This window comes from Dermacentor silvarum, chromosome 6 (assembly GCF_013339745.2).
Source record: "Dermacentor silvarum isolate Dsil-2018 chromosome 6, BIME_Dsil_1.4, whole genome shotgun sequence".
NCBI lineage: Eukaryota > Metazoa > Arthropoda > Arachnida > Ixodida > Ixodidae > Dermacentor > Dermacentor silvarum.
Window position 1 is genome coordinate 3,230,430 of NC_051159.1, and position 26,276 is coordinate 3,256,705.

At 46.0% G+C, this 26,276-nt stretch overlaps 2 protein-coding genes across 3 annotated transcripts in view; one reads left to right on the forward strand and one right to left on the reverse strand.

Annotated features, from left to right (window-relative positions):
- Positions 1–2,090: 2,090 nt before the first annotated feature.
- On the reverse strand, positions 2,091–3,660 carry LOC119455258 (pyruvate dehydrogenase protein X component, mitochondrial). Its single transcript, XM_037716657.2, has one exon. The coding sequence runs from the start codon at positions 3,639–3,641 to the stop codon at positions 2,232–2,234; it is 1,410 nt and encodes a 469-aa protein (XP_037572585.1). The 5' UTR covers positions 3,642–3,660; the 3' UTR covers positions 2,091–2,231.
- A 242-nt stretch (positions 3,661–3,902) lies between these two features.
- Positions 3,903–26,276, forward strand: part of LOC119455259 (metaxin-2) — a 32,988-nt gene continuing 10,614 nt past the window's right edge. Inside the window, exons 1-7 of one of the 2 annotated variants that reach the window (XM_049668665.1) lie at positions 3,903–4,094; positions 4,239–4,286; positions 4,396–4,515; positions 4,613–4,689; positions 5,899–5,991; positions 13,248–13,286; positions 20,421–20,546. In XM_049668665.1, the coding sequence (XP_049524622.1) occupies positions 4,034–4,094; positions 4,239–4,286; positions 4,396–4,515; positions 4,613–4,689; positions 5,899–5,991; positions 13,248–13,286; positions 20,421–20,546 (564 nt within the window). In that variant the 5' untranslated portion in view covers positions 3,903–4,033. The remainder of the gene's footprint in view (positions 4,095–4,238; positions 4,287–4,395; positions 4,516–4,612; positions 4,690–5,898; positions 5,992–13,247; positions 13,287–20,420; positions 20,547–26,276) is intronic. The other variant, XM_037716659.2, reaches the window with a different exon arrangement.

Consider the following 26,276-nt stretch of genomic DNA (forward strand, 5'->3'; position numbering starts at 1 on the left):
CGCAATCAAGTGCCACATATGTATGTTGCAATTGAAATGTGAATATTTTGTGCAAGGTCAACTGTAACGAAATTTCAGACTGCACGTGAAAAGCCTAGTTTAAGATGGTGTACATAATTTAGGAGCCTCCATGCAAAATCTTATGGTTAAGGTAGAATTGGATGCACCATAAAAAGCTCGCATAAAATACCGAAACAGAAAAAAATGCCGCCACTACTGCTCACTAGAAATGATGCTGAACCCAGAATGTTCAGAGCAAGTGCGGCTCCTGGACATGGCCTCCGAGGTCAGGCGTCACCTCTGACACAGTGCAAATCTCGGAAGCAATATGCTGGGACTTGTTCACATCCACTAACCACCAGGTGCATACATTGCCTGCTAGTGTTACTTAAAGGCTGTTAATAATAAAATTAGATAATTACCACCTCTCCAGATTTGCCAAGATTGCTTCAATAGCATATACTACTCATTTTTAAACAATTTAGGTAGCGAAATTTCATTGCAGTTGGCACTTAATGTTTGCGAATACTCATCTGTTCTTGCACCCTGAGAGACGTTATCAATGTGTGCATGATGCAATGGACTCACTGAGTAGTCGTGTATAAAATGAAAAGACGGGACAACCAAATGCATTGTGGAAGCACCTTTCACCTCAACACATTATGTCTGATGCAATCAGGGGTGACCTGCTAAACTTATGAGATTTGGTCCTGTTGCTTTTGCCAACACGCTTGTCAAATTTAAGCACTTGTAGCAGTTTTTTCTTTTGGGGGGGGGGGGGGGGGGGGGTTAGTCAGCAATCAAGATTTTTCTATCAGGGAGTAGTAATCTGCTGTATATTGCCAAATCAACTTTGGCAGGCCCAAGTTTCTGCTTAGACACAATTCACTTAAATATGACTCTCTTGTTACAAATGAAAAAAAAAAAAAAAAGCTATTGGCATTCTTGATTAGTGCATTATTGATGACCTTTGGCCATTATTTCTTTTAAAGGAAAATTCAGCCATCTAATAAAACATGTATGAAAAATGATGTAATAAGCACATTTTCAATTGAAATTAGTTGCATTATCAAGATGCTTTATTGACAAAATATGCTGCTTGATTTGGGCTAGTTTGAGGAAAGCCATCTTATTCTTTCTTTCTGTTTTACTTCCTTTCTCTTTAACTTCAAATTCTGTTTCTATTACCTCCTTCCTAAGAGCACGCTGGCATATGCCAACCTGCTCCCTCCTTATTTTCATCTTTATCCGTTGTATATGTTTGTTTTTATAGTGAATATTAATATGCCATTCTGTCGAAGTGGGCTTGGCTTGAATGGGATATTTTCCCATGTCTTATTTAATCTGATCATCTGGATTCAGAATGCATATTGGGATTGGTGCAAGAAAACAAGGGACATGGGAAAAATAACATAGGACGAGCACTAGATTTTTAGCCAACTAGCATGAAATTCATGGTTGGTCACCGAGACTGCAAGTGACTGTACAACTGTTTGAAAATCAAGACTGCTGCTGCCCCATAGACTTCACTACCTAGTTGGCTATCACTCTGTGCACAATTGCCATTGCAAGAGGAGTACCCGGTTTGTGCTGCAGGTCATGGTCAAACGTACTGAAATATTAGACATCTCTTAAAGCACTGGTGGCAGGCATGGATACCAACTCTCATTATCATTATCCTTGCAGCCATCTATGCTTATTAAACCCCAGTGAATGTGGTAGGTCATGATAGGTGCCTCTGCATTATCATTGTTCTCTGGCACTGTGTTCTTTTTGCAGCAGTTGTCCCAACCTCTTAGCATTGGCCAAGAGGCATTTTTATGCTTGAAAGAAACATGTAAATTGATTGAAATTGTTCAGCCTTTATCGTGGCTTTCGGGCACAAGCTTCGTGTGCAAGTCTGCTGCGAGCTTGCATGCTCTTCTGCACTGCAATTTTCATCAAATGTGCTCAACATGCTGCTGAGTTGACAGTTTCGGTGGTTTGTCTTGCGTAAATTCAGAGTGCACATTTTTTATCTGTTGCAATGTTTTAATGGTCACCCCTGTTCATTTTTTGTTCATTGATGGCTGAATAAATTATGCTGAATGTTTGCTGGTCACAGCAGAGAATGTTTATTTTTAGCAGTACACACCGAAGAGACTAGCAGTGTGGATAAAAGCTGAGCAGTTCAGAATAAATATCGCACCATGTGGCAGCTGCCTTTGTCACCTACAGTTTGAGTATGTGGCCTATTGCCCTTGTGCTTCACTGTGCTTTACGAGAGGCATTCCCAGCATGTTGAGCGGCTGTTCGATGTGGTCTTTGAATGCTGTCACAAACTCGGCTGCAGTTTCCTCGGTGATGACTCGTGCGTCGTATGAAAGAGTGGCAACCATGGCATGCAGCGGCCTTCCGTCACACCCAGGCACTAGCGCAGATCCTCCTATGGCCAGTATGGAAGCCTGCGGAGGGTTGATCACTGCACTAAACTGCGAGATGCCAAACATGCCCAAGTTGGAGATGGAAAAGCAGCCCCCTTCGAACTCGTTTGGCTTCAGTTTGCCCTCTCGGGCTCGGCTGGCCAGTGCCTTGACAGTCGTGGCGATTTCGTCAATGCCCAGAACATCTGCGGCTTTCACAATGGGCGTGATGAGGCCTGTGTCGGTAGCCACAGCAATGGAGATGTCGATGTCGGCCAAAAGCTCTACGCTTTCGTTTTTCCACATTGCATTCATGGCGGGCACTCGATGTAAAGCCATCGCTGCTGCTTTAATGATGAAATCGTTCACAGACACCTTGACTCCTTCGGCGGCGTATTTCTTCCGGGTCTCTAGCGTTTCGTCGATGTTGCACACCACGTTCATATAACTGTGGGGGATCGTCGTCTTCGACAGGGTCAGTCGTTTGGCGATTGCACGTCGCATGTTGGTTAAAGGTATGTCCTCGTATTCGTTTTCCTCCGCCAACGCTGTCGATTGAGTAACCAACGGCTTAGGCTTGCCGGCAGAAGATGTGGCAGGCGCGGCGCCAGAGATGCCTTTAGAGGATACGTACCGAGCAACGTCCGCTTTCAGCAGTACGTTGTGGGGACCCGTAGCAGGCACGTCCTCCGCTTTCAGCCCGTACATGTCTAAGAGGTGCTTGACAGCAGGACCAACCATGGACGCCTTGGAGCGCGAACCGGCCGGTTGCTTCACTTGTTTCGGTTGGGAAGCAGCGGGAGCCGTCGCGCTGGGTGCCACTGTTTCCTCGCCAGCGGGGATGTCGACGTCCTTCCAGTCCTGCCCTTCCTCGACCATGAGTCCGATGAGCGTGTTCAGCGGCTGCACTCCGGAGTTTGCGTCCTTCAGAATTTTGGCGAGGATACCAGAGTCCTCGATTTCGTACGCGACAACGGCTTTGTCAGTCTGAATCTCGCAGAGAACGTCTCCGGGCTGGACCGTGTCCCCTTCGTTCTTGAGCCATTTGATGATCGTGCCTTCCGTCATGGTGGGCGATAGCGCAGGCATCCGAAGCTCGATGCCTTTGACGCCGAACAGGTAGGCTGTGTGGTGGAAATTGTGCCTCGGTGGAAATATCTGACGGGACGACCGTAGTTTCGCGAGCAGCCGAAATGTTTGGACGAGACGGGAGGATTTTCCCAGAGTCAAGGGCGCCATATCGACCACAGCCAACCAGTGTCGCAGCACGAAGCATACTGTTCACGCTTTGCGCCAAACGCAGAGTTTCGATTCCGTATTTCACCCAAAATTTGTGCTCAAACATTTCCAGTAGGTTTTTCTAAATAAACCATACACTTGCTTGTATATGTTTAAAATTGTAATTAGTTTTTTAGCCTTTTGATGTTAGAAATATTCAACAATTTTTTTTAAAGCTTCGCCGTAGCCACGTCTTGACTGGTCTTGACTAGAGTGTAGTCTTGACGTGAAAGCAATGAGAATAATATTGGCACGGCAGTCGTGTGCGTCTGTATCATGGTCTGTATGCATTTCCATGTGAAAGTTTAGGCAGATATGAGCGAAATTTAAATAATTATTTTTGTCCTGAGCCAATGCCTGCTATGACTATGCCTTCAGTACTTTTGGCTGACTCAATCGCTGTTGAGCTTGGCGGTAAGCGCTTATTCTTCTAGTAAACTTTGTTTCTTTTTAGAATGCAAATGCCCTTCTGGGGAAGGACAGTCATGCTGTTTTTCACTGTGTGCACATTATAGCTGCTAACTCAGCCCTCAATGCCCTGCATTTTTCTTTTCTCAGCTAACCAGCCGTGGCCTGACGATGCTAAAGTATTTCAGTCTTTTGAAAGTAAGCTCTTGCTTGCTAATTTATTATTTTTAATGTCCAGCCACTGTTTGCAAGGTCGTGCTGTCTTAATTTATTTCCTGTGTCTCTTGTACGTCTGTGGCGAAAACAGAGTATCAAGTACTTTTACCGGAAAGTGCGAGTTCGTTAGGCGTCCAAACATTCCTTCGGATGGCCGGCCTTGACCATGAAGTGGAAATGCGCCCCAACGTCGAGAGCATTTCGCCGTCAGGTAAAACATTCAAATTCTGATGTGCCTGCAGAGGCCCTGTTCTTCGCAGCCCATGGTTATTAGGTGATCTAAGCAGCTATTTTTTTTTTTTTTGTAGGTAATGTGCCGGTGCTCAAATGTGGGCCGTTTGTCATTGCCGAAATGGACCCCATCGTCGCATTTGTTAATACAAAGGTAAGAGATTACCTGACGACATGAATTGTAGCTGAGGTAGAGAGTCGTTTGTCATATAAGTATGTCCCGTTTCTGTGTCATTGTCAGTGCAACCTCGCATATTAAATGATGATATTTAGCCACACATTGACAGTGTGGTCTCCATGAGCCATAAGCAAGGCTGAGCAGGTAAGTGGAATTTCTGCTTGGCAGCGGTAACAGGTTGAGGTGACTACACACATGTAGAAGCACCCATAACGTTAAAGGAAAATTTCTCATGCACCTGAATGGAGAACTAACTGCAAAGTAGATTGATAAATTGCCCTCAAAATAAAGATTTGCAATTTGGAAAAAAGAAGAAGATTGTCATGATTATTTGAAGATCACTGGACCACTACCTGACTGACTCGGTCATTGTATATCAGCTAACTAGCAGACACTATTAATGACTGCAGTACCAGGGTGTCGAACTGAAAAGCTTTTGAGTTCAAGTTCATACTACATATTTTCTGGTTTGGTTCAAGTTTAACTCCAGAGCAACAATATAATGGGTTCATAATGGTTCAGAATTAAGGGGAACGAAAAGTTCTTGAAAACAAACGTTTTTCAGCCTGATTCGCACATTTATTTGAGCAATAGATAAATAATCGCTATTTTTCACACTGGTGTACATCTCAAGACAAGCAAGTGCACTGTTATTTGTTTTCGAAGTCCCACAGAGCCTAATGTGTTAAAAAATGTTTAAATCTGTGCTGCAGTGCGCATTGAAGACAAGGGTAGAGAAAAGCACATGGATAAACATACGAGAGTGCTGAAGCAATTTACATTTACTGACACTTCCCGTGCTCGTGTATACATGCGTCGTCATGTGGCCTTGTGACGCATCCTATCGTACTTTTAAAAGCACATTTCTTTTTCCAACAACAAAACTGACGATGTACTGACACACCTGGCTCCTCAGCTGATTATGGCTTTTGCCTCTGTGATTTCAGGTGTTCATTTATCTTTGTGGTAGCTGTATATGCCACAGTTTGAAAACTGGTGAGCAAACACAGCTATTGCAGTGTGTACACAGGTGCCCATCTCAGTAACATGCAATGCCTTGTTAGTGCTCTCTTAACTGATCACAACAAAATGGAGAGCAAAGCATTGCGAGTGGCCTGTGCGCGGTTCTTGAAGTACGAAGTTATGCAAGTATCCTATGGGTCACCGTTTTCTCTTTCATTGCAGGGCATTCAGCTCACCCAGAACTTGTCTGTGCAACAGAAGGCTGACATAAGGGCCTACATGTCCTTAATCAACACAGTGTTGGTGAATGCTGAGGTATGCCATTGTCGACACTTGCGAATAACCATGACCTTGTTGGAATTCTTGCACAGCTTTTAGTCAAGCTACCACGGAATGCACGCATGGGTTGAATTGTGTGGAAGCAGAAATCTTGAGTTGGCTCATTATTTCTCTTATGTTTTAAGTAGCATTATAGGCATCATTCAAGGGTGCTGAGCATTGTGGTTTGTCACCAAAAGCAGTTGTTACAGAGAGACCAAGAAATTATGGAGGGAAGGGGGTGGGGGGAGCAGAGGTGAACCATTTAATGCTTGTTGCACAATGTGAGTTCTTACATGGCAGTAATGCAGTTGGGCCTCAGATAATTCAACTAAAGAACCACAAGTTGATGTATGAGTCAGCACACCTGCATGATTTAACTACAACGCAAGCTAAATAAGTGGGAGTGTAGAAGGACGGCCATGTTACACAGGTGATGAGTTGCAACTGAAAGTCTTTTGCATGTGACATTACACACACACACACACACACACACACACACACACACACACACACACACACACGCACGCACCATTTTACAATGAGAGCAACAAAACCAGCACCAAGCAAGCACATAAAGCGAAGTGCAAGGTAATTTCCTAGAAGCATAAAAACAACTGATTTCTCTGCCTTGAAATACATACTTGGTGATTCCTTTTATGTGGAAATTATAAAACAAAAAGGCACTGTCATATCTAAGCCCCTGCCATTTTTGCTGATAGGTTATGTGACTAGGCAGACAGCAGAAAAAAGATTTTTTCTTAATTTGATAATCATCTTTTTAACTAGTAACTTTAGTTCACTTGCTGTAATTGTGCAGTTGAAGCTGACAGTAGCGAAGTCATGTCTATTTATGAGAATTTCTAAGACTTGGACCATTTTCTTGATGTCCGTCCCCAAAATCTGCTAGAAAATGCCTTTGCATTCCATTTATGGTTATCCTGAATGGTTAGAGGGACACTTTTAGGAAACTGCTAACTGGAACACCCATGTACAGTCTGACCCGCTTATAAGAATACCAGTAACAGAAATGTATCTGATATCAGAATGAAAAGCAGCGGTACTGTCAGCTTTAGTATGCGTTCTGTGGTAAAACAGCCTGCTTTCTAGAGTGTTTCCGAGACATGTTATCGGTCATAGGAATGGATGGTGGCTGCCTGGGTTGCCAGTGAAAGCTCGAGGGCTTGAGCCTCTGCAGTGACAACTATGACGGTAACATAATACATAGTACAGCCTGCTCCTGTTGTGGTTTTGCAGGAGGCCGTAGATTCTTTAGTCTCTATCCAGCTTCGTTTTTGCAAAGGACTTGTCACTATGCTATGTGGAGCACTTAGATCAGTGCTTCTCAAACTTTTCCAGTAAGTGGCCCCTTTTAGTAATACCGAACCTACCTTGACTCCCCACCTTTATTAGTCTTCTGAAAATTTACTTTTTTCAGTGACACAGGTACATTTACATTTTAATTTATTGTAAAGAACAAATCTTTGGTAATATTTTTTTAACAAGGAATGATTTAATCATGTATTTCAATGAGAAGGATGGGAAGAATGTACTTTAGCCCTTCAGGCCCGGACATTATATGCGATAGCATTTCTGTGGCTACCTCCCAGCAAAAATTTGTCGTATTGCACTGATAAACGAAGGACTGCTAAGAAGGAAGTGAATAGTTAAAAGCGTGATGCCAAAGCTTGGCAAGAGGCATTGATGTCATGGTGGTATACAGTGTAGACCGCTTATAACGTAAGTCGCCGGAGTCGCGAATATCCGCACTATAAGCGGTACCGCACTATAATCAAAGCAACAATTTTCAAGGCCCGCACATATGCAAAACATGTGCACCGAGCTGCCACACGTATGTGACAGTCGAGGAACGCGGCTAGAACGTTTGCATTCAATTTACAGTCGAATCTCGTTAATTCGAACCAAATCACGCAGCGGTGCCTCCGACCGGCATTGCTCCAGCACTGTCATAGAGTAAAAGCTTAGGAGAGACCCCTCAATGCCGTGCGCGAACAAAACAAAAAAAGAAAGAAAACGCGGTGGAAATTTCACCCTCTCTCAAATGGCAAGGTTGCTGATTCTGCGTTGCGCCGGAACATGCGTGTACGTGCCGACGTCTCAGCCACGCCACCGTAGCCACGCGTAGAAAATGGCAGTGAACCCTTCTTTCTCTTTTATGCTTCCTCTACTTTCTAGTCACGTGTTGACCTTGCACACTGCGGCTACGGCGCAGAGGGAAGCGGCCTGTCCCAGGCCGGCCAACGAAACTGCCCACGCCGACAAACGCCCGCTTCCCGATATCGGCAGAAAACGAAACTTCGAGGGAGCTGACGCCGGGCCGGCTGGAGCGGCGGCGCCTGCACGGCGGCAGGCGCGCACGGTGACAGTCAAAAGTGAGGGAGCTACGAGGGAGGGCGAGGGGAGCCACCGAAGCGGCGGAGTTGCCAAGGCGAAACCCGCTTCCCTGCCGCCCTCCTCCCTCATATTCCACGGTCCCCGCGTGCGCCCTTCGCCGTGCCGGCGCCGCCCGCTCCCTGAAGTTTCGTTTACTGCCGTTATCGTGAAGCGAGCGTTGGATGGCATTAGCAGTTTCGCGGCCCTCGCTCACTATGCGCGCCGGGATATTTCACGACTCGCACTCAAGATTCTGGTTTCAGCCTCACTGGCTGTTCGTTCGCACCACGTGCCCTTCTCCTCCACTCTGTCTCTTTCTTCCTCGAGCACTCCTTGGGGCGCCTGTTTGAGGGGTGTGTTCGCCGTCTCCGCTGACTTCCGTACTCCCAGGCAGCCGCACTGTAACCGGTATTTCGTTTCCCGCAACTGCACTATAAGCGATGCGTGTATACATGGAGTGCTATGGGAAAATTAACGGGAGTCTGAAAAGACCACACTATATCCGGTCCTACACTATAAGCGGTTACAATATAAGTGGTCTATACTGTAGTTGGATGCTCCGTGACCCACAGAAGAAGGCTCATGACCCGCAGTTTGAGAAGCACTGACTTGGATGCTTTAGAGCAAAATGCCAGCAAGCTTTGTGTGAAGCAAGCAAAGCTGACAGATTATGGCCTTTCTCTGAAACAGTTAAAGTGACATGCTTTTCTTTGGATTAAAATGTTTAATGCAGTCCTGAACGACCCATCGGGCTTGGTGAAAAAATGCAGTCTGTGGATAGCATACACCACTGTAAACATCTCAGCCAAATTTTGCTGTCGTGCGCGGCGCATAGAGCTCACAAGCGGAGCGCTAAGTCACCTTTTTCTCTAATGCTCTTTTCAACAGAAGCCTTCCCCTCACTCTTTTTGGCCGCTATATTTTGTCATATAGCATATTCCCATATGCGGCTGCTATTGGCAGCGCGTTATGGGAATCAATCAAGAAGGTTGTTTGGATCAGTGCACTTCTCCTACTCTTAATATGCACATTTATTGACAAAGTTATTAACAGGCTGAAGTAAGCTAAAGTCTGGTTTCGAAATTGGATAAGAATTACGTACTTCCGGAAGAAGCCGACTATTGTCTGCTCAAACTTGGCCACGGCCGCCTGTGTAGGAACTAAACTTTGGTGAGACTGCTTGTGAGTGTCATAGCCATTGGGTCTCGCTAATTTGAATTAGTTTTGAGCACTCAACTAGCCTTGAACCACACGAAACTTAAGGTCAGACAACACGCACGAGCTCGAGTGCTGGCCGGGAGGCAGGGTCTCTCTACCGCCCCTGCCGCGGCCTAGGCCCAAGCCTCAATCCGCTGGTCTCAATAAAGTTGTTTCACTCATTCACTCCTGGCTGCTCCTAGCTAGACGCCTTGGCGGACTTCGTTTCGTATTGAGCTATTGACAGGGCTTCGAAATGCGCAACTTGGATGTGGCTACTATACATCAGTCAAGCTCGTGCAGGACAAAGCCGGTCCGCACCACGCCGCATGGCCAGGCTGGAGTATATGAATACGAGTGCACACTACAGTTGCATGTAGCTGCAGCCTGCTATGTAGCGTAGATACCGTGGCTCCCGCGGGGTGCCGCGACGAGTCTGTTGGCTGAGCGTGCTACGGATCGCTGAGGACAACTGCATTTGGTGCAGTGTAGACGCCAAAATCGGAAATAGTGGCGTCTACGTGAACATCCGAAATCAAATTTGAACTGCACGCCGCAGTGATTTTCAGTAGGCGGAGTGTTGCGGGCACACACTGCTCCACTGTAGCCTTTGACCTTTGGTTGCCAATTACTCCGTTTATGCTGAAAGGACTGAAGTACTTTTCGCAGCAAAGTATTTATGAAATAGTCAATTTTTATTGCTAGTGCATTTCTCAACTTCGATAAGAAGTCCTTCAGGGCCCCTTTAAATCTTTCCTTGCCTTTTTTTTTTCGTAACCTGCTTAGAAGAGTTATGTTATAAAAATATATGTTATAAAAAATATAGATGGCAGCTAATTGCAGGTTATTTTTTTTTCTTGTTTTTTCTTTTTGCACACTAGATGAAATACTTGTCCAAACCTTCAGCCGGAATTGATAGCAAAACAACAAAAAGCTTCGTGCTCGCTATACTTCACTCTGTCATTTCGGCAGTGGCATCCCGGCAAAGTTGGGGGTTGAGCGAAGAGGAAATTCTACAGCTTGTCTTCGACAGTGATGATGATATCGACCATTTTGAGGATGAAAATGCTTCTAACAATGGTGACTACATGGCCACTGACAGCAACAATGATGTGAAAGAGAATGACACTGCAGCGCAAGCAGAAAATCAGTGCTTGTTGCGACCTTCGAAAGTGCCTAAAGTTGAAGAGTGGCAATGGAAGGGTGACATCCGCTCAGAAAACATCATCAAACACCGTTTCAGTGGTCCACCAGGTGTAAAGTGAGCAATTCAGCTTCGGCTACAAGTCGGTGTAGATTTGACTGTTTAATGCATGTTTGACGCTCTTGTCGGGGTGGATTTCTGGAGCATGATCACTTTGCACATGAATGTCTATGCAATGGACCAATGGCGTTCATGTCCAGATTTGAGTCGGTGTGAGACGACGACGGCTGAAATGACAGCTTGGCTTGCCCTCTGTGGGCTGATGAGCCAAGTAAAGAAGAGCAGTATACAGTCCTTCTGACCATTTTTTTTCTTGAGTGATGCCTAGGCAACGTTTCTGGGCACTCACACTCGATATCTCCACTGTAAGTGATGACAGGCTTCGGAAATTGTGCCCAGTGCTTGATTATATCTTGGCATCTAGTATTGGCATCGCCTACCATCCCGAAGAGTGTTCGTCGGTTGACAAGGCCTGATAAAATTCCACAGCCGGCTCTCTTACGTGCAGTTCAAACCTTCGAAATATGGCTGCTTCGGCATCAAGGTTTATAAACTCTGTGAGTCATTAAACGGCTAATGCTTGAACTTTTCTATTTACACCGGCAAGGCCAAAAAAGCTCCAGCTGCAGCCGGTATGCTGTGGTTATTGCCCTCGTTAAGAGCCGCCTCGTAGATGGTCACACGATTTTCCCCGACAACTGCTATTCCTCGCCACTGCTCTTTCTATGCATCAAAGAAGCTGGATTTATTAGCTCGGGTGCAGTTCGACCGCATTGCAATAACATGCTGAAAAGCTGAAACAAGCCAAACTTCAAAATGGTGACAGCAAAGGACTTTTTTGTCAAGGCATCATGGCTCTTGCATGGCAAGACAAAAAAACAGGTTACCATGCTCACAACCTGTCACATCGCTGTAGCCACAGCTGATACTGGCAAGAAGGATCGCCGAAATAACTTGTGTATTGAAACCACAGGTTGTGCTGGACTACAACTGTGGAATGGGGTAATGGATCAGGAAGACCAGCAGCTCGCTTCATTTCCTCTCATGAGGAGATATGCCAATTGGCGCAAAAAGATATTTTTCTGTGTAATGGATATTGCTATTTATAACAGCTACGCATTAGCGGCAAAGATAGGAAGCAAGAAGCTAACTTCCACTGCCTATAAAGAACCTGGCTGAAGGAATCTTTGAAGCGGCCGTGTTACCTGAGTACCAAAGTCGAAGAATTCCATCTCTCCAGCCCTCACCAACGCAACTACAGGCTTTCGAATGGGCTCATTTTCCTCAGCACATACCACTGAACACTGTGAAGCAGAACCCTTCAAGGCTGTGCTTAGGGTGCAAGAGTCAAGGCAAAAAGAGCTGTGTTGAGTGCGAGAAATGCAAAGATGCACTTAAGGTCCCTGCATGATTTAGGATATTTCACACCTGCAAGTCATTTTGAATTAATTTGGTGCAGAAATCCTTTGTGAACAAAATAAACCAAACATTTTGTAAATGAGATGTGTGTAGTGGACTTTATAGCGATTTATTTGCACTGTGGAACATGATGAATGAAGCACAAGGATGCCGTGGAACATCAGGCACGGCAGAGCACCGAATGGGCGGAAGCAAAAGGGACCGGCCAGTCGCACGACAGTTTTGCGTGTATTTGCAGGCTTCTTTCATGCTTGGAAAAACTTTTATGTAGCACGTATTTAGCACCAGAAAGCTGTATCGGTAGTTTCTCGTGTTGCTCTACAATTTTCGCATTCACACTTTTCATCTAATTATAATATTTGAGAAGTTGATTAATTAATTAAGACTAATGATCTAATTAGGTGGAATGCAAAAAATATTCTGAGTATCTCCAAGCGACGGCAAACAGCATTACCGCGGTTCTGTCCAGCTACGTTGCATTTGCATATTTTAAAATCTTGTTGCATGATAGTTGGGACACCCTGTATATTGTTAGTTATTTTTTTTAAACACGAAGGTAAACCAATCACATGCATGTAGACTTGTGGCTTGCAGCAGCTCATGTGTGCATTGATAAAATCGCCAACCTACTTTCATTTTTGTTTGTTTCATGAATAAATTAGACCTTTACACCTTGGCAGAGTGGTACAATAATGACCCATACAATAGTGGTCTGCAACATACAGTCAGCATCAGAAGTTTACAGGGCATGGGTTCTGCAAAAAATTTGAAGCAGTTAATTTCCGAGCAGTTTGTGGCCATAACCAGTAAAACCATACACCACTATGTTGTTTGCATATACAGGCTGTAAATCCAAATACCACGCTGCATACCCAAGCTGCGGAAATATTCAGGTTTTTCTCAAATACCATAGTCCGTAAACTTTTGATGCCGATGGGCATTCAAGCGTGTAATTCACTTCACTGTATCTGTGAGTTGAACAGCAATACCTGCTTGTCCTTCATTTGCTAATTATTGCCATCTGCAAAAATTTTTCCAGCTTTACATCTGTTGGGCCAATGATGAAACTTACTACGAGGTAAGCCAGATATGTTACTACCAGGCACTTACTTTCTTGAACCATTAAAATTAGTGGTGCATGGGATTTTAGACGTGACTCGGATGTCTTTTGCACTTTGACTTATGCCTAACTGAACAATTTGCTATTTACTGCTTTGGGATGTAGTAGGGCCAGTAGGACCTCGTCGATATGTTGCACCTGATTGCACAGATGTGGTGCATATGCAGTGATGTATCTGTGTATCATGGAGTGGCATGTATCAGCAGGGTTGTAGTGTACAGTCAACTGCCATTATAACGACACTCTTGGGGATATTCCTTCATAATAAAGATTGTGCTTCGTACTGCTTACAATAGAGCAGGCTAAGCACAGTCAGCAAAATACCTTTATTTAATATGAATTCATTTACATATTTAATGAAAAAGGCTGCTGGTTTGCTTCTGCAGACTTCGTCCGACTGAATGTACAGCTGCAGCTGACCTTGTGGCATTGAGGTGCATAGCATGCTAGCGGTGTTTGTCAAAGGTCTGTGCACGCGTACTCGCACATACACGTGCACACATGCGTACACATCTACGGACAAATCTGTTGTAGTGGTCGTCGCTGTAGACATGTCCACAATACATGCAAAATATTGGAATTTAGTAGGGATTATGGAATCATTCGTTATATAGATAATTGTGTCAAGTGGTCATGACTCTGACTATCAATTGCTTACTGCCTACTGATGTGGGTAGTGGCCCGTACAGGTCGATATCAATGACTGCGTAAAGAGATTCAGGACATGGGACAGGTTGGAGTAGCCCAGCCGGAGGTGAGGTCAGTTGTTTGCGGCATTTGCCGAGCGAAGAAGCCATGTACAGTGTAGACAGCTTATAACGTGAGTCGCCGGAGTCGCGAATATCCACACTATAAGCGGTACTGCACTATAACCAAAGCAACAATTTTCAAGGCCCGCACAAAGCTTAGGAGAGACCCCTCAAAGTCGCGCGCAAACAAAACAAAAAAAAGAAAGAAAGAAAAATGCGGCGGAAATTTCACCCTCTCTCAAATGGCAAGGTCGCCGATTCAATTTACAGTCGAATCTCCTTAATTCGAACCAAATCACGGGGCGGCGCCTCCGACCGGCACTGCGCCGGCACCGCCATAGAGTAAAAGCTTAGGAGAGACCCTTCTGTGGTGGTTCGTGGGCCCAGGGACTCAGATACAGGAAGCAAAGTCATAGACAGGACAAACATTTATCGACGACAGACGCAAACAGTTACACTTAGGAAGAGCTACAAGATACTGTACAATTTCTATAGTGTCCACGCAGTCCACGACTCACGCAAGCTATCGCAGTGCGTGTCCTTCGGTCATTTCGTAAAATTGTCACTCACAATACTGGTGACGACGACGGGGGCGGGGCGTCGGCGCTTGCAGACGCAGCGTTGTTTGTATGAAGAACTCGTACAGGCGGCCAGTGCACGAGAAGATGAACTGCTTGCGCGACAGCACTGCAGGCCCACACGGTCAGCAACGCGGCACCGTGGCCACGACCCCAGCAGGCGGTTGTGCGGGACCCTCTCACGTGGCTCACCCGAGCATCGCACTCGCGACCAAGGCCATCTGGAACCGCTTGGCTCGAACGCTTGTTCACCGCAGGAACAGCACCGACCCGTTCAGCCTGGTCTGCATCTCAGCTTTGGCCAGAACACAGGTTCACTATGGGACACGCCAGCCTCGTCCCGGCTGGTCTGGTAGCACCGGCTCGGTCCGTGTTGTGCCTCAGGTCGAACCCGTACACGCCCTGGCTAGCCTGGCAGCGCTAGCTCAGCTGTTTGCGTTCCGAAGGTCCCGAGCTCCCATGCACGTTCGTCACGAGCTCGCACATTCTCTTCTTCTTCGTGGCTTCCGTTGGCTTCTTCCAAGTTGGAATTTTACTTTCTTACTACGAATTTTACTTTCTTACTACACCTTTAATGTCGCGCGCAAAAAAAACAAAAAAAAACAAATGGCGGGAATTTCACCCTCTCTCAAATGGCAAGGTCGCTGATTCTGCATTGTGCCGGAACATGCGTCTACGTGCCGACGTCTCAGCCACGCTACCGTAGCCATGCGTAGAAAATGGCAGTGAACCCTTCTTTCTCCTTTATACTTCGTCTACTTTCTAGTCATGTGTTGACTTTGCACGCTGCTGCTACGGCGCAAAGGGAAGCAACGGCGCTGTCCCAAGCCGGCCAATGCCCGCTTCCCAATAACGGCAGAAAACGAAACTTCGGGGAGCTGGCGCAGGGCCGGCTGTAGCGGCGGCGGGCGCGCGCGGTGACAGTCGAAAGTGAAGGAGGTACGAGGGAGGGCGAGGGGAGCCACCGAAGCGGTGGAGTTGCCGAGGCGAAATCCGCTTCCCTGCCACCCTCCTCCCTCACATTCCATGGTCTCTGCGTGCGCCCTTCCCCGTGCCGTGCCGGCGCCGCCCGCTCCCTGAAGTTTCGTTTACTGCCGTTATCATGAAGCGAGCGTTGTCCGGCCTTGGCAGTTTCGTGGCCCTTGCTCGCTATGTGCGCCATGATATTTCACGACTCGCACTCAAGATTCTGGTTTCAGCCTCACTGGCTGTTCGTTCGCACCACGTGCCCTTCTCCTCCACTCTGTCTCTCTTTCTTCCTCGAGCACTCCTTGGGGCGCCCGTTTGAGGGGAGCGTTTGCCGTTTCCGCTGACTTCCGTACTCCCAGGCAGCCGCACTGTAACGGGTATTTCATTTCCCGCAACTGCACTATAAGCGATACCTGTATACATAGAGTGCTATGGGAAAATTAATGGGAGTCTGAAAAGACCGCACTATATCCGGTACTGCACTATAAGCGGTTACGTTATAAGTGGTCTATACTGTATTTGGGTACGCTGTTGCCTAGGCCAGGCCAAGAGAAGCAATTAGGAATGCGCTCATAGGGTTCATGGAAGCTGAAGTGACCGGCCGTGGGATCGTCATGAAAGGTCTCTAGTATCTGGGCCCAAAGTGATGACAGGAACCCAACTGGTGTCCTTCGGGATGAAACGCGTATAGGTATATTATCAAATGTTCGATCTTGAAGTTATTTAACTGCCAATGGGGAGCTGAGCGTTAAGTGGATGAGATTAGCTGTGAAGCTACTCCATAATGGAGTAGCAGTAGGAGTCACTGCATTGGCAAGATGCAAACATCGGACAGTTTCGGACCCTTTGAGATCCGAAACTTTTACCCAGTTTCCGGCTGTCCTGGTCTGAAACTATTTTGCCAGTTTGTGGCACCGCGAGGAAAACCACAAACTCTGGAAGAAAAACTCACAGGATATGGATTTTTTCTTTTGCATTCTGCCTCTACTGATATTTGACCAGCGTGTGATACCGCTCGAAGCATTCTCCTGGGTGCAGGCCAGGGTTGTTACGGCAGGTTTTGCAGAAAAACAGTTTCCCTTCTGTCTCCGTTTGTTTTTCGATCGCTACAAGCAGCACAGTCCTTGCTGCTTCGGCCTGGGAGCTTGTAGATGAAATGGCTCCTCCCATCTAGCCTTTCCTCGCACTCCTTCCGCGCAGACGGGCCCCGCTTTTTAGCTCAAGCCCTCGCGTCACCCACCAGCTGTTGGAAGAGGTTGCGGTGGTACTGCAGGTGTCGCTGTTCTTTCTCGCCATGATTCTGCAGCTGTGTGCGCCTCAAAATAAAGCTATTGACAATGGAAACCTCTAGAAGCTTTCACTAAATGCACCACCGTAAAACGCATGCGGTGAAAAAGTGGTCATGCTTCTCAGCGAACGTGCGGTTCCGCGCGCAAGTGAGAACGCTCTGGTATCTAGAAGCCGTGCTGAACATTGTGCTGCACCCTAGTGCAAAAAGAAGTAAACTTTAACAAACAAAGTTTATTTATCCCTCAAGAGATGGCGCGTCATGTATACAAAGAATGCGCACGATTCGCAGTGAGAGAATCCGCGAAATTTAACCCCCGAACACCCTTGTCGGGCGGTGCCCGACAGCGGACCTCTACGGCCATGTCCCGACAACGCAACAAGGGCAGGGCCCGTTGTTGGGCGCTGCCCGACAACGGGCCGCAAATGGTTAAGAGTGGAGTGTTGGGAATTCGGTCAAGAGCTAGAAGCGAAGGAACAGCGGAAGATGTGCCCTCAGGCTTGCTCATTCAAGGTGGTGAGCAAGCAGCGTTTGAAGACAGTGGACAGCAAGGGAGAGCATTGGCATCCTGATGTTTCTTTCCAGACTTGTAGGTCACATCGAAGTCATATTCTTGTAGATGAAGTGTTCGACATCCAAGAAGTCCCGATAAATTCTACAGCCTCTTTAACCAGTACAAGGCATGGTGATAACGGCTGTAAAGTGGTGGCCGTGCAAATAAGGTCGAAATGTTTGGATAGACCAAACAATGTTGAGGCACGCTTGCTCAGTGATTGTAGTTTTTCTTTGCAGCTGTAAGCATGCGACTTGCGTATGCGACTAACCGTTCTTCAGAACATGTCTGACGTCTCAGAACAACAGCGCTGGCATCTGGCATCAGTATGGCTGCTGGCATCAGTAATTAGATGAGTCGGTACGGTGTAGTCGAAATGACAAAGCAGCTGGCCAGGCATGAGGGCACACTTGAGGGTGTCAAAAGCAGTTTGGCATTTGTCCGGTCATATGTAGGGAACTCGCAGAAGGAAGGAGTTGATGGAGTGAAGCTTCTATGGTGGCAAAGTTACGTACATAGTGCCCGAAGTATGAAGCTAGGCCAAGGAAGCTACGCAACTCTTTGGTACTTTGAAGCCTGGGGAAGCAGAGAACTATAATAAGCTCATCGGGGTCAGGTCGAATGCTGTCATTGTTGAAAAGGTGGTCTGGTACTTTAATCGTTTGCTTTCGAAGTGGCACTTTTCGTATTCAGCTGAAGGTCAGCAGCAGAGAGGCGTGTTAGAACTTCGTCTGGGTGCCACAATATGAAGTCTTAATGTACTACTTGTATGATCGTGTGGTAAGCGCTGCACATGGTTTCATGTGCCTTTGCATCACCGCCAGCTTCATTATTCATGGTAAGACATGGCAGGATGCATTTCATGTCGCCCTATTAAATCAAAGCAATGTCCCATATCATGTCACACAGCTTATGCTATTGGAGCACACAGGCAGCCATCTGTACGTTAAAAAAAATTGTCCAGTTTTGCCTATGTAATCTTTCGTATATTGTTTTTGCGGTGTATGCTGCTCTTTGTATAGTTTAGTAGACTTACTCCAAGCCTTGAATGAATTTGTATCTCCTTTAATTGATGTGTGTTTTAGCATATAAACAGGTGACGAAACCTAATCGTTTTTTTAAAAGCCAACTGCAGTGAAATTTCACTCTGGTTAAATTTGTTACAAATGAGTAATATATATTGTCACATAGTAGTGACGGTGAATAATACAGCAGCAAAACTGTGAATGACGAAACTAACTTGTTATTGGGCAAACTTGTGCCTACAAAAGCAAGTTACACTCAAAGCACAGCGAAAGCGGCAAACACAGTAGGCGATCGTCGAAATCTGATCATCGGATCAAGCGCATCGGCTTTTGTACATCACTCGTTGAAGGTTCTAGTGTAATCGCTGGTGCCCACGTGGTTTCCAGTGTAGTACAGTGTTGTACTTGCTAGAAAACTCGCCGGCACCTGAAATTACTCTGGAACCTTTGATGACTCATACCAACGCGCTTGACCTGCTCATTAGATTTTGTTAGCCGGTGAAGAGCAGTAACCGGAGAAAGTTAAACAAGCACACATGTCAATATATATAGCTCTAAAGCAATCTTGGCGAAGCTGCTGGGCTGGTAATTGCATAGTTTCCTTGTTCACATCCTTTAACAGCCCGTAAGCAGGCTGCACGTGCACCTGGTGCTTGTCGCTGTGACATGAGTCTCGGCATGAAATCTGAGATCTATCATTGCGCCGTTGGCAGCCGCAGGCACCACCTTATCTCGGAGGTCATGCCAAGGAACCATGCATTCTATGTCACGCATCACTTTCGGCGAGCGGTGATGACGGCATCTTTTTTTTTTTTTTTTTCAGTTTTGGTATCAAAAACAGCTGTTTTTCCAAGCTTTTCATGACGCTTCCATTCATATTTCAAACATTGAATTGTGCATGGAAGCTCCACTCCATCTACACTACCTTAAACATTGTATTTACTTGAAAATAGGTCAAACACGAATACAGGTCGATGCCAAAATAAAGAAGTATCTAATTCTAATATAGGTTGACCCACACTTTATTAGCAATCACCGCCCAGGCACTCGGATGGTTAACCAGCGAAGCTGAAACGTGCGGCCCCGGTGTTTATCACTGGGTTAATCCCGACGGTTCATTAAAGTCTTTCTCAATTATTGGTTACGTTTTTGTGTTTCTTAATGAGGTTACACACATGTTTGGCCGCGACGGAGAGTACGACGTCACTCGTGGTATGTCCGCACTAGGCCGTTGTCACATTGCTGCTTGCGATTCTTTATAATTCAATTGCTTCAAAATTAAATCTGCCCATCACGTAAGACAATGAATAGCTCTTATCCCCTTAAGCAATGGCTCACCCCCCATAAACGTGGCCTCCCCATTACGACGACAGAAGAGAAGGGAAATTCTATGCTGGAATGACGAGCGGCAATGGAGCCAGCTGTGGAAGATGACGCTCGAGCCATTGCTGATGATGATAGTTTTCGGCCTACAGGCGACAGACGGACGAATGGCTAGCCACATACAGCTTCGCTGTAAAAAACGAAAATCTTTTAACATGCCACACCTTTATTTACTGAAAGCTGGGCTACTAAATCTCTCTAGTCGATGCCACAAACTGCATTCTTGTCGGATGCGTCGCAGGCATTCTTAGCGCCCCAAACGGTGTTGTCCTCAGTGCCGTAGAGTGTGTTTGATATGCAGCATTTCTTGCTGTGGCGGGTGGGACTGAGGGACATCATTAGCTTGGTACTTTTGGTAGCTTTGTTCATGAATATAGGTTGAGATTGATTGGTCACAAATATATAGCTCAGTTTGGGGAACATTAAAAAAAAAAAAGTGTTCACTTATATTTGAATAAATACGGCAGGCTTTTTACATGGTCCGAAATTTTATTGCAGATTCGCGTTTAATCTCTTGCGGTCGATTTTTGTTTTTGCATACAAACAGGTGACAAAACCACGGTATGGTTCGGTGTACCCGTGGCCCCTCAACCACATTCTGCCGTTCCGAAAGAGACGACAAATTCTGGCCAAGCTCTCTGTTTCTGAGTGGAGCGAAAAGTCGTTGGAAGAGGTGTGTATAACTTAATGTATGGCCTTGCTTTATCTTTTCACTTCACTGCAAAAATTTTGTGAGGACACTTTGGTTTGCTGCCCTTACATTGTTGTCTTTGGCCGTTAGTTTTTTCGTTTTAACAAATGCAAAAAGGTGCAACCTTGCCGTTGCGTCTCAGCTATGAACAGAAGCAAGGACAATGTGCCTGGCAATTTACAATGACCAATATTAAATGTAACACAATTTCACTCAGTAACGTTTTTAGTTTGGGACTTGTACAACGTGTCTGCCAACTGAGTAGTCCAGGGAATAACCAGGGAGTAAGGTAGTTTTGGAAAAATCTGGGAAATATTGACAGTTTTTGTAGTGGTGAAAGAAATTGTGCTTTATTGTTTTCGATAAGGCAGTTAAATTCTTTACCAGCAGAGAAATTGACGACATGCCATTCTGTCAATTTTGAGTGTCATAATTGTCATGTTGATCTGCGAGGAGGAACTTCACAATAGATGATTTTATATAACAGTGCGCGAAATCAGATGGTCATCGAGACGTATCATAGGAATCTCGAGAGATTGTGCTCCATCGTCTGCTTCTCTTCAGTTGTACGCATAGGATGCTTGGCGTCGAGAGTCTATTCTCTTGTCTTGAGTCGTAAAGTGAAAGCTCGTTAATTCGAAAATCAATAATTCGCGTTTATGGATAATTCTATTTCGTCTAGCCAAGCATCATACAATTCTGTGTATAAAAAAGTCCGTTAATTCGAATGAAAGTAGGTTTTGCCATGGATAATTCGAACTCCACGCCACCGCGCTGGCCGCTTGGCTAGTCACTGGATAGGGTGTTGACTGGGAATGGAGAGAGAAGGTAAAATCAGGTAAAACCAAATTGGCGCAGAGGCCAGAGGGCAGTGGCGGCTGCCTCCTCTCAGTCATACGTGACCTCCAAGATTTGGCTCTTTAAACGCTGATCTTGGAGGCTTTACAAATATTCTGAAGTAGAGCTCCAAGTCGGGCAAGTTGGTTGACATGCATGGTATAATTTTTTAACTGCGCTAACACACACTGACAAGGACGAGGCAGACAAGACGTGCGCAGACTCGCAACTGAATGTTTAATGGGTGGAAATGACATATATACAGAGAAAAATGAACACATCTGATTGGCAATCCAACCATGGATACGTTGACGTCACACAGTAGCATCTAAAAGCGCCATCTCGCAATCAGCTAGTGATACCAAAAGTTCGCTTACACACCGACGTGTAGTTTTTATCTGCCTCAAACAGTTCCCTAGTACTACAGTCCCTATGACGGTACAAAATTCTAGTTTGTTTAAGAAGTGGGAGGCAAGTTTCCTTGTTTAGTCGGGCTAGTTGTTGGCTGTTTTTTTCTGTGAAAACCCATAAGCTTGGCTTGCCGTTACGTTCCATCGTTTCGGAAAAGGGTACATGGCAGTACATTGTGGCAGGGTTCCTTCAAGAGCACCTCGCCAATTTAGAGATAGCGGATCCGTATTTGGTGCCTAATTCTACTGCTTTGGTACGCTACCTAGAGAAAGAAAACCCAGGCGGGTGCAAAGCTTTCAGCCTAGATGTTGAGGATTTGTTTTATGCAATACCGCAGGGCGAACTTATGGTAGCAGTAAAAGAGTGCATTACGGAGTTTAATGATGAACATTGCTTTGTCATGCAGTGTGGCGTTTCCCTTGAGGCTTTTTTGGAATTACTGGGCATGTATTTGTCGTCCACATATGTATGCTGGCGAGGGCAGCAATACATCCAGAAATCGGGGGTTTGCATAGGCTCTAGGGTGGCCCCTACCCTCAGCAACATCTTCCTGGCTAAAGTGGATAGGGCTGTTAATACAACAGTCTGTAGTATGGCTTCCCGTGTCTTTCGTTATGTCGACGATTACCTGATTTTTGTAGATGGAAGTAGGCTTGAAGAACTGTCTCCAAGTAAAGGAAGTTTTTTGTAGGTCGGGACTAGGCCTCAATTTCACTACAGAACTTCCCCACGAAAATGAATTGCAATTTCTGGACATACGTCTGCGTTTTGAGTTATTCCATACATGTTGGTTTTATCGACCAAGGTCCCATAAGTCCCCCCTCAATTTTTCCTCCAGGCTTTCGAAGATTGTAAAGAGTGGAATTGCCTTGTCGTGCATAGATGCAGCACTACAGAAGTCATGCCCCCACGTAGTAATGGAAAGTATCAGTTTCCAAGGGACCTGACGAATGCTGGATACCCAAAATTTGTAATTGGAGCAACATGTGAGAAACTAGTAAGGAAAGTTAAAAGTAGTGGTCTGCACTCACCCCGCACTAATAAAGAAAAAAGAGCGTTTGCTGTGATTCCGTACCAGCACAAAGTTGCACACAATTTGAAGAATGTAGCGCAGCGCTATGGGGTCAGCGTCGTATTCTCAGCCCCTCAGAAAATGTCGCGTTTATGTGCTAGAGTAATGAATGTAATTGACAGGGCATCTAACCACAGCCCTTTTGTCTGCAAGATTGAGCATAAGCAAGGGTCAACCATTGTCCCCTGTGCCTGCGCAGTTGTGTATGAATTTCCTTTTTCTTGTGGGTGTGTATACATCGGCCAGACGGCTAGGTGTATTAACGTTCGGCTGAAAGAACATAAAACAAACAGCACTTCAGATGGTTATTCCCACGTGGCTAAGCATTGTAATGACTGTAAAAAAACTAAACAAGGAAACTTGCCTCCCACTTCTTAAACAAACTAGAATTTTGTACCGTCATAGGGACCGTAGTACTAGGGAACTGTTTGAGGCAGATAAAAACTACACGTCGGTGTGTAAGCGAACTTTTGGTATCACTAGCTGATTGCGAGATGGCGCTTTTAGATGCTACTGTGTGACGTCAACGTATCCATGGTTGGATTGCCAATCAGATGTGTTCATTTTTATCTGTATATATGTCATTTTCACCCATCAAACATTCAGTTGCGAGTCTGCGCACGTCTTGTCTGCCTCGTCCTTGTTAGTGTGTGTTAGCGCAGTTAAAAAATTATACCATACTTTGCAAATATTGTGTAGCTTGTTGCTGTTGAGCGACAGATGGCACGATCAACGCAACAACACAGCGAATCAGGTGCATTGTAGCTTCACCCACACTTGAGAACCAACGAATAGGAGCCTTTGCCAGTGTATGTTTGGCACCTGTGTCTCTGCAGTCTCCGTCTCAGGCGTGCCTTGTACGCTTCAGTTTTCAGCGTCGGAAGCACCTTCTGTCGCGATTCTTTGTGGTTGTGGTAATTGTTAGGCCTTGGCTAACGCTTGCTGCAGTGGACTTCGGTGGCGTAGCTGTGACTTGAAGATGGCTTGTGCCCTCGGCAAATACCTCGCCAGAACACTAGAAGAGAAAAGTAACATCCTGAGGGAAGTGGATGCCGGACTGTTGTCTAAGCCAGAAATCGCGAAGGAGCATGCAATATCGAAAACCACGCTATCCACTAACATAAAAAATAAGAGGGCTATTGAAGACGCCTTAGAGGCACAAGTTGCCAGCGAAAGAAAGAGGTTGTGGCCCGCCAAGTATCCCGACTTTCAGAAAACCCTTCTCATGTGGATTAAGGTAATGCGTGCACAGGACATACCACTGAGCGAAGGCAGCGTACTTTGCCCTGCAGCTGGGCTATGATGACTTGGCTGCTTCAGATGGGTGGTTGCACTGGTGCTCTGAGGTGCTTCAAGGCTACATGTATAAGTATTCTCCGCAGGACATATTTAATGCGCTCGAAACTGCCTTATTTTTTAAATAGCTGCCCACCAAAATCATCACTTATAATGCTGACAAGTGCACGGGAGGGAAAAGAAGTAAAGAAAGAATAACTGTGATGGTTGCAGTGAACTTGACCGGGACTGATAAGTTGCCGTTGTTTGTGATTGGCAAACCAAGAAGTCCTCGTTGCTTCAGGAACATCTGGTCCCTCCCAGTGGGCTACGCCGCCAACAGAAAGGATGATGGGGGAATTGTTTGCACAGTGGCTAGTGAAGATCATCAAAAAGTTTGAACGCTGTGGTCGCAAAGTCCTGCTTCTTGTAGACAACTGTTCGGCTCATAAGGTCGAGGTTGAGATGAAGGCCATTGAGCTGGCCTTCCTTTCAGCAAACACAACAGCAGCGCTGCAGCCCATCGACCAAGGTATCATCGAAAATTTTTAATCATTTTATCGGTGCCAGATGTTGGAGCAAGTTACTTTATGCAACAACTACTTAGTGACACTCCTAAGTGCGCTACACGTGCTTGTGCGTGCTTGGGAACAGGTGACAGCGGTTACGATAGCAAATTGCTATCGCCACTGCGGCTTTGGCACGCAAGCTGTGCAAGCTAACGAGCCACCTGCGCTCGAACATGGCATCACCGCCCCCATGGCGGATGCTTTGGAAGACGTCTGCTTTGCGGACTGCGTCGATGTGGACACAAGTGCAGTGGTGTGTGGCACGCTCACAGATGACAATTTCTCAGGTAAGAAGCTCAGAACCTGTCGCTGCCAGTGACGCGGAGGAGGAGGACGAAGCACCAGTGCAGCCCTCTGCTGCAGAAGTCATGGACGGATAGAATGCCACCCGTCTCTTCTTCAGTTTTGAAGAAGGTGAAGAGGAGCCCTTCCGCCATATTTGCTCGTTAAAGCAAGAAGTGCTGGCTGTTGCCTTCAAGGAAAAAAGGCAGACCGCAATCACCGAATTAAAAAAAAAAATTGCTGACATGCCCTACTGCTTCCCAATCGCAGTGTACTGTTGTTCTTCACTTTCTTTAGTAAGAACTTTTGTTAATTCGAACTGAGGCGGCTTCCCCTTACGGTTCAAATTAACGAGCTTTTGCTGTATAGGTTTAGCATGGCAGAACATGAAGTCATTGAGGGTCCTTTTGCAAATCACTGACATGCACAAGTGACCGCAAGAGGCCATAAGTTTTGCAGACAGCAGATATCACAGAGCGTCTTAGTTCTGTGCCTGTAGGCTACGTTATCAGTGATCCAGTGCCCACTCGTATGGTTGCTTTTTGTTGTTTGGAAGCGAGTTCCAAGACGAATGTTGGTCACACTAGGCTGACATAATGCTGACAAAACGGCAGCATGGTGCTGATGCCAACAATCAGCTGACTGGTCAGTGGACCCTTTGTTGTTGAGAGACATTTTGTAACACTAGGACGACAACGATGCTCACGCGATCAACGACAGCGACTTGTCGTAGTGTGACAGGCTTTTCTGCTAACGAGGCCAACAAAACCATTCTGCCGGCCATTGTTTGGCCGGTCTTTGTGCGATCAGTCACTGAGCGAAAACATGGCACCAACAATGTGATTGTCACAGCAGCTGTGCTTGTGATGTTTATTCATGCTCAAAGTGAGTCAAAATGCGCTTCCAAAGTTGAAATGCATGATGGTCAGCCCTTGCCAGTCATCCACATCGAGTTTGAGTCGGTGTGGATCTCGTTCAGCGGATGTCAGGCCCAGCACAGACAATGAGTTTGTCTGTGCTGTGAGACAACCAACATTAGTATGTCACCGTTCTCGATCGAAGGCTGTCGATTGCTTTTGCTGACGCTTGTATGAACGAAACGTGACTACATAGAGTGGCAGCTTTTATTTAATGTTATGCTGACACATTTCTTTGCCCCTTATGCCAAACAGATAAGTGACGGCCCATCCAACAGCCATAAAACAGATGGGGAAAAAATACAATTTCCAGCATTGACGCATTTCAAGCGCTGGCTGGCCAGTTTGG